The sequence below is a fragment of the Arachis ipaensis genome, chromosome B01, assembly GCF_000816755.2.
Source record: "Arachis ipaensis cultivar K30076 chromosome B01, Araip1.1, whole genome shotgun sequence".
Taxonomy (NCBI): Eukaryota; Viridiplantae; Streptophyta; class Magnoliopsida; order Fabales; family Fabaceae; genus Arachis; species Arachis ipaensis.
This window is the reverse complement of record NC_029785.2, coordinates 125049895-125057597: the sequence shown is the minus strand read 5'-3', so window position 1 is coordinate 125057597 and position 7703 is coordinate 125049895. Positions and strand designations below refer to the sequence as shown.

The 7703-nt window shown below is 36.1% G+C and overlaps 2 protein-coding genes across 4 annotated transcripts in view; both read left to right on the top strand.

Moving 5' to 3' along the window:
• LOC107636891 (sister chromatid cohesion protein PDS5 homolog A) overlaps positions 1-1435 on the top strand; it is a gene marked incomplete at its 5' end in the record, with an annotated part of 11488 nt that extends 10053 nt beyond the window's left edge. The window contains 4 exon segments of the mRNA XM_021103619.1: positions 1-56; positions 150-289; positions 488-900; positions 984-1435. Coding sequence (XP_020959278.1) covers positions 1-56; positions 150-289; positions 488-900; positions 984-1028 — 654 coding nt within the window.
• LOC107636908 (protein C2-DOMAIN ABA-RELATED 11) lies at positions 1742-2929 on the top strand. Of its 3 annotated transcripts, none has more exons than XM_016340386.1 (3): positions 1742-2127; positions 2232-2327; positions 2424-2929. In XM_016340386.1, the coding sequence occupies exons 1-3, from the start codon at positions 2017-2019 to the stop codon at positions 2715-2717; spliced, it is 501 nt and encodes a 166-aa protein (XP_016195872.1). In that variant the 5' UTR covers positions 1742-2016; the 3' UTR covers positions 2718-2929. The 3 variants fall into 3 exon arrangements, with proteins under 3 accessions (XP_016195872.1, XP_016195867.1, XP_016195877.1); XM_016340381.1 differs by having other exon boundaries at positions 2199-2327; XM_016340391.2 differs by having other exon boundaries at positions 2010-2127; positions 2194-2327.

The following is a 7703-nucleotide window of genomic DNA, read 5'->3' as shown; positions in this document are numbered from 1 at the left end:
TCTGGGTTCAAACATAAAGGTTCAAACATAAGGTCCGATAAAAGAACAAAAAAAAGGTGAGTGTAAATAACTGATGTCTTTTTGCACATTTGTGATTCTTTCATTTATTTATTTATTTTAACGCTTCAATCATTATCTTTGTCCTGTAGTATAATTGGTAAACAATCTCCGAAAAAGCCTGTAAGACGTGAGCAACCACATGCGTTGAAAAGTAATTTCCATGAGGAGAATGTAAAAAATTCTTCTGAAGTATCAAATCCTGAAGAAACTACTAGTGAGATGGACTCAGGTACTGCGTCTTAAATGAGGCCTGTGTGTTTGTGTCTTATTCAGACTAATCACGTTTAATCATGTATGTATATCAAGAAAATTCAACTGATTGATTCATGATTATTGATTCATCATTTAGGCTGGAATGAAACCTGGTAATTGTATTCTACTTTCAATGTATTTGTATTTCTAGTGTCTCATGAAATTTCTTTTGAAGATGGTTCAGAAAAGGAACTGGCTGAAGTGTCTGATGAAGTCATAACAAAAAAGAACGAGTCTAAGAAGAAAGCAACATCAACTTCAAGAGGAAGGAGGCTTCAGAAAAAGAAGAGCTGGAGTCATTTAGAGGAATCAGATGAGGAGAAGCAGGATTATGGTGAAAGGCTTTCTGATGACAATGTGAGCATCCCACAAGGTGGTCAAGACGACATTGATGGCGAAGAAAGAGAAGTGGAGCAATCAAGTGAAGCTTCAAAAGAAAATGATCATGGAGAAGAAGAATCAGATTCTGAAGGGCACCAGGATAACAGCAATGTGGGAGGTAGTCCTATACAAATGGAGAAATCACATATATCATCAAGCCTTGATGGTGCCGGGGTTGCTGAGATTTCTGATGATGAAGCTCCTCTGGTAAATGATTTATCCTTTCCAGTACTTATAACCCTTTTCTTTATTGCATGTTCTAAGCTCATCAATGAGTTTGTCTGGTGCAGAGCAAATGGAAACATCGGAAGACAACGTCAGGGAAAAAACGGTGAGCATTGTAGCAAATATGGACAGCAGCACTAGCAGCAGCAACAGAGGTGACAGGTTTCAACAAGAATGAAGATGACCCCCAACTTGGATGATGGATATCATAGTTATTATTAACACACCATAAAATATAAATGTGCTTAGCATGCCTGGTGATTACTGGTTAATGGCCATGGCCATTTTATACAATGTAAAAAGAAAATATTTAGCGCGCATCTAGGTTCATTAGGAGTAAGTTCATGCTAAATGAGATGACCTTTGTTTTTGGTACACTGCTAAATGATCTTGTATTAGGCTGAGGAAGTTATAGGTTTAGCTTTAGCATATGATTCATTACCGACTCTGGCTATCAACAATGTGTACAGCTATACCTATACGTGCTGGATAATTATGTTTGCATCTTTAGCATCTTTATGTTTTTGCTTAATTTTTATAATAAAATGTTTAAACGAAAGAAATTCAATTAATGAAATTGAAAACGGAGTATTTAAGTGAGAGTATACCAAGTAATTAATAAACGTTTTGTTCTTTGTTAAGAACTGAAGTCCTTTTTCAGGACGAAATAAATTAAGGACGCACTTGGAGCGAGTGAACTAATTTATACATGATATATGATATAGAACACATTTTTCGCTAGTAAATTGTGCATTTCAAAATAGACTAATAAGAAATGATTAAAATGCAAGAACGAATGTTGAGTATCAATATTTGTTAGTGAAGTGACGCGCTCTCTTCCAGTTTCCATGACAGCAGATCAGCGAGGAAGTCTGGTCAATGGTCAACCCGCGGTGTCGAGGTGGAATGACAAGCAAGCTTCACGTGGTGACTCTGGACGAGGATGTTCCATTAGCACTTGCTTCTTTATATAGTTGTGTGGAATATACTCTCCACTCATTCTGTTGAGTTTTCCCTTGCTTCTGTTTGTCGGCATTCACTTGCTGGTTTCTTTTTCTTTGTTCTAGTTGTGTTCTTGTTGCTCTATAATTAAAATTAATGGGTGAAGGGTTGAGGCTACTGAAAATCACAGTTGTGCGAGGGAAAACATTAGTGATCCGGGATTTCAAGAGCAGTGATCCTTATGTTGTGGTCAAGCTTGGCAATCAGGTATATCCTTTTTTTTTTGTTTTAATTAATATCATATCAACACTAATCAACATAGTTTAATCTCAGATCAGAATGTTAGTATGATTCATCTAACTGTGTATCAGACAGCAAAGACCAGGGTCATCAATAGCTGCTTGAATCCTGTTTGGAATGAAGAGCTAAATTTCACTCTCACTGAACCATTGGGATTTCTCAATTTGGTGAGTTGAGTTTCTTGATATTTGTTTGCTCTTCTTAAATAATCAAACTTCCTAATATAGTGTAAACTAACTAACAAGTTGGTCTTGTATGAATAGGAGGTATTTGATAAAGATGTTTGGAAGGCTGATGACAAGATGGGAAAATCATACCTGAACCTTCAGCCATTGGTGTCTGCAGCTAGATTGAGGGACATTTTGGGGAGTTCATGTGGTGAAACAGCACTGAGGAAGGTGATGCCAGAGAGAGATAACTGTCTTGTCCGTGAAAGCATCATCAAAAATAATGTGAATGGAGAGGTGGTGCAGAATGTTTGGTTAAGGCTTGATGGAGTTGAGTCCGGGGAGCTTGAATTGACCATCAAGTTGATCACTCCTGTTGCCTCTTCGTAGCTTTAGACCTTAGTCAATTTATTTATCTATTCTTATTATATAAAAGTTAATACCTGTTATAAATATATTTATTGTGAATATTCTAGCGAGACGTTGGACCCTTAGCTAAAAGTTGGGTCCTTGGCTAAGAGTTAGACCCTTGGCTATAAATAGCCCTTCTCATGTTCTCTAATGCATACAATCAATAATAGAATTATCTATTATTCTCCTTATTCTTTCTCCTTCTCTCAAATTCTAATCCTTATTTTCGTAATACATTATAAGTACGAGTTCTACTCTACGGCTAAGTAATTATCTCCCCTTATTACTCACTTTATTTTTCTTACTACTCATTTTATTTTCTCTTTTTTTCTTAAACATCATTGTCAAATTTTTTTTATATATATACACCACACATAAATAACTATTTTTATTATTTTTTTCATAAATGCATTTTTCTTTTTTTCTTTGTTTTAAATCATATAAAGATTTTTGAAGTTTTACTGAACAAATCTCTAAAAAATTATTGTATGCTTTAGGAATTTTGAGTCATTCAAGAACTTTCATATAAATTTCTTTATCAATTGAGCCGTATAAATAGGCTGTAACAACATTCATTAGGGGTATGTCAAGCTTTTCATACATAACCAAACTAATCATATATCTTAAATGTTAATTGAATCCACCAGGAGAATATGTTTCCACATCGTCAATACCAAGTTTTTTGTGAAAACCTTTGTACTACTAGTCGTGCTTTGTATCTTTTTTTTTTTTATTATTTTTCTCATTTCGTTTGCGCACAAAAATTCACTTGTATCCCACTGGTTCTATACATTCAGGGATTTTGACTATAAGACTAAAAACTTCACATTTTCTAAGTGAAGTTAATTCAGCGTGAATTGCGTCTTTTCATTTTGGCCAATCATCTCTCTGTCTGCATTCCTTGACAGATTTTGGTTCATGATCCTTATCTTGCTTTACTATTTCTACAACAATATTATAAGTAAAAATGTTGTCGACAACAGTATTCTTTCGATCTCATATTTTTTCGGTAGTGACATAACTTATCGAGATCTCTTCATTTTCAACTACCTGAACCTCTTCAGAGGTTTCGTCAATAGTTATGTTTTCGGATCCCCTTTGAGTATTTGCCTCCATATTGTGACCATGATGATTGATTATCTCTCTCCTTTTTTGGGGATTTTTATCCTTAGAACCGATTGGTCTTCCATTTATTAGGCGTGGATTGCTTTCATTTGTACTAACAATTCAACCTTCCGAAATACTTATTTTTATTGATACATTTGCAGCTGGAATGTGAAATTTTGTTACTCTCTTTAGGTCAATAAATACGTCTGACAATTAGTTTGTAATATTTTGCATATGAATTAACCTTTGTACTTCTATTTCACATTGTCTAGTGCGAGGATTTAAATGTAATAACGACAATATATTCTAAGTAATTTCCTTTTTCAACTGCTTATTTTCTCTCCCTAATTTTGAAAAAGTTTTTATCAAAATGGCAATAAAAAAATCTTGTCTTAAATAAATCACTTGTCATGGGTTCAAGATATTTTATAATGAACTCCGCTAAGGAGACAATGAGAAATCTTAACAATGTGTACAATGGACTGGTTGTTTATCCTAATAAGGGTAAAAAATAAAAATCATTCTACAAATTACCTTATATCCAAAAACCTTCGTTCAGTTATTTCAAAAATAACCATCCAAACCCTAAATTATAAACAATTTTCACCCCCAAATCACTCTTCCTCCCCAGCCAGCAGTCACTCCTGTATCCCCCTCTCTCGTCACCGTCGTGGGATTGTCATCAAACAACTATTCACGTAGTTATTAAAAGGGTTAAGTACTTTTTTCGTCCCTAAGGTTTGGGGTGAAAATCAAATTCATCCCTGACCTTTTTTTGTTATTAAAATCACCCTCAACATTACAAAACGTTATAAAATCATCATTTTCTACTTCAATTTTATTTTTTTGACCAAATTATCCTTAACAATTAATAAAAATAATAAAAATAATATTAAAAAAAACAAAAACAAAAACACTCCACCCCCCACACCCCACCTTCATCCCCGATCTCTCTTTCCTCTTCCTTTCCCATCCCCTTTTTTCCTACTCTCTTCGAATTCCTCCTTCCTCCCCATCCCCCACCCAAAAAATTCCAATTCTTCTTCTCTTCCTCAGTAACAGCAACAACCAAATTCAACAAACAATAAACTCAGCAAATTCACAATAGCAAATTCAGCAGCTCCGCCATGCAACCAATCCACGTTGGAGAGTGAAGTCCCATACTGCACCTTTAAGAAAAATCATCAGAAAGCCTGCAATTAAGAGCTTAATGTATGTATGTATTTATATTTAGGATGTGAAATAAAACTTACCGTAAATCTCAGCTAGTACTGCAGAATGGAATGGAGGTGGTTAAATAATTGAAATCCGAAGCATAAAAGAAGAGATATGAAAGGAAGGGAAACTAACTAGTGGCTCCGACGAAGGCGAGCAAGAAGTAGAAGTCGAAGAGGGTGAGGTTAGGGGAAGTCTTGGACTTGGTAATGAAGTAGAGAAAGGCTATGTATGGGAAGAGAGAGAATGCAAACAACTGGGAAGCAATGCTCGATTTCCACCTGCTTTTGAAGTGAGGGAGTATGGCGTGGAAAGGGGAAGGATCTGGTGACTGGTGGAACCTAGCTTTTGAAGTCTTTTTTTTTTTAATTTTTGTTTAAGGGTAAAATTGTCCAAAAAATATTGTTCCTAGACAAAATGATGATTTTATAATGTTTTGTAATGTTGAAGATGATTTTAATAACAAAAAAAGTAGGCGACGAATTTGATTTTCACCCCAAACTTTAGGGATGAAAAAAATACTTAATCCTTATTAAAATAATCATCTGGCTACCAGTAAAATGACCATCCAACATTTGTTAATTATATATACTTAATCTGAAACGAATAAAATAACCATCCAATTAAGAATTAAAATAACCATCTACATATTCAGTGAATTGAACATTCAACACATTTGCAAAATAGAGAGAGTTGACGGCGGTTAGATTGTGAAAGATAACAGAATTAAATCAGAAGTGTCAAAAAAAGGGAAAAAAGAGCTAAAAAACGTATTACTTGATATGTTTGCAATCAACATTGCTAATGAGTGAAGATATTGACAAGAACTAACATGTTAATTCCATCCAAACTGATCCCAAAAAAAAAACTATATTATATTGGAGGAAAAAAAAACAAACAAAAAAAATTAAAGGAAGCATGCATACATGATGTATGGTGTAAATTGCTCGGTAAAATGGTTTCTCTAGTAGCTTACTATACATTTTTTTTATGACAAAATTCTCCAACTGAAATCGAAAAAGAAGTGCTGCTAGGGGCTGCACGAACGCCGCAATGGGGCTGTTCGGGTCACTCTTTGTACGCGAAAGAAGTGCACAGACGTCCGCGGCGAGCACTCTTGCGTCAGTGGGTGTTCTGGGCGGTGGCGGCTTGTGTTTTTTGCGGCCACAGACCAGTGAGAATAGAAGAGAATAGGAGAGACGAAGAGAACTCACATGCAGAGGGAAGCGGGTTTGCTCTCTCCATAATTTCAAATCCTAGTGTTTTTTTTTTTAATTCAAGAACGGTAATTGTTAATAATTAATTAAACGGAAAAGCTCTGCATACAAGCCATTAGGGCTTGTATGCTTTACAAGTTCATTAAACAATAAAACCAAAATACGCGCTGCTCCACATACGTTGATTACACGCGCTATATAAGATCCCGCGTATATCTAACTACCAAATTTAAAATATTTGTTTCCTTCTTCGTTTTACAGTTTATGGCTTTAAAGGTCATTCTGTAGTTGAGTTGTTGCAGTTCGGGTGTATCATATTAGACATAATTGGGTGTATTTGAATCATATCTATGGGTGTATTCACAGTTCTGACACGGTGTATTGTGCAGCCTCTCTCAGTTGTTGATGACGAGCTTGTTCCGAAGGTTGGAATGACCTTTACCACCCTTGAAGATGCTGAAAAATTTTACAGGAACTACGCCAAGGCTGCAGGTTTCTCTACAAGAGTTCGGTGCACAAATAGGAAGGGAAACGAGATTAAGAATCAACTGATTACATGTAGCAGAGAAGGAAAATGGAAATCTAAAATATCTCTGACCGAGAAGACCAATCCGATAGCTGGTTTAAACTGTCCAGCAAGAATTTATATACACACATTGAAGGATGTCGGTGCTTGGATCATTTCAAAGGTTGTGCTGGATCATTCACACCCCTGCTGTCCAAGTAAAGCAGAGATGCTCAAACAGCACAGGGAACTAAGCATGTCCATTCGTCGTACGATAGAGAATAACGAGGAGGCCGGTATCAGACCAAGCAAAACTTACCAATCATTTGTTGCGGCTGCCGGGGGCCACCGCGAGTTAAATTTTATCAAAAAGGACGTGAGGAATTACATTACCAGGGAAGTGCGGAATGTTTCCGAACAAGAAGATGCAAAGGAATTCGGGAAATATTTGTTAAGAATGAAAGAGAAGAATCCGAATTTCTTTTTTGAGCTCGAACTCGAGGAGGATCAATCGATTAAGCTGGCTTTTTGAGCCGATGCAAGAAGCAGAGCCGCCTTTGAGTATTTCGGAGACGTCATTTCATTCGACACCACCTACAATACAAACAGGTAACAAACTGCCCCTGTTTATGATGCTAAATTAATTTATTTTTACGAATCCGCAGCAGAGGTGTATATTGGCTGTTTCATTGGGTGTATACGAAGCATTTGTTGGGGTGTACCTAATGATTTTGCATTCTGGACTATGGTAATTTGTTTCAGGTATAATTTGGTCTGTGGTTCTTTTGTCGGGGTGAATCACCACGGTCAATCAACACTTCTCGGATGCTCTTTGATGAAAAACGAAGAAATTGAATCATTCAAATGGTTATTTCAAAGCTGGCTTCGTTGCATGGGAGGAAACGCTCCGAAAGGGTTTCT

What these genes read in the sequence shown, in the direction of transcription:
- LOC107636908 (XM_016340381.1), top strand. Translation starts at nt 2,017, where the DNA reads ATGGGTGAAGGGTTGAGGCTACTGAAAATCACAGTTGTGCGAGGGAAA. An exon ending in TGGTCAAGCTTGGCAATCAG is followed by an intron (nt 2,128 to 2,198) that starts GTATATCCTTTT and finishes ATCTCAGATCAG; the next exon opens with AATGTTAGTATGATTCATCT. An exon ending in CATTGGGATTTCTCAATTTG is followed by an intron (nt 2,328 to 2,423) that starts GTGAGTTGAGTT and finishes TTGTATGAATAG; the next exon opens with GAGGTATTTGATAAAGATGT.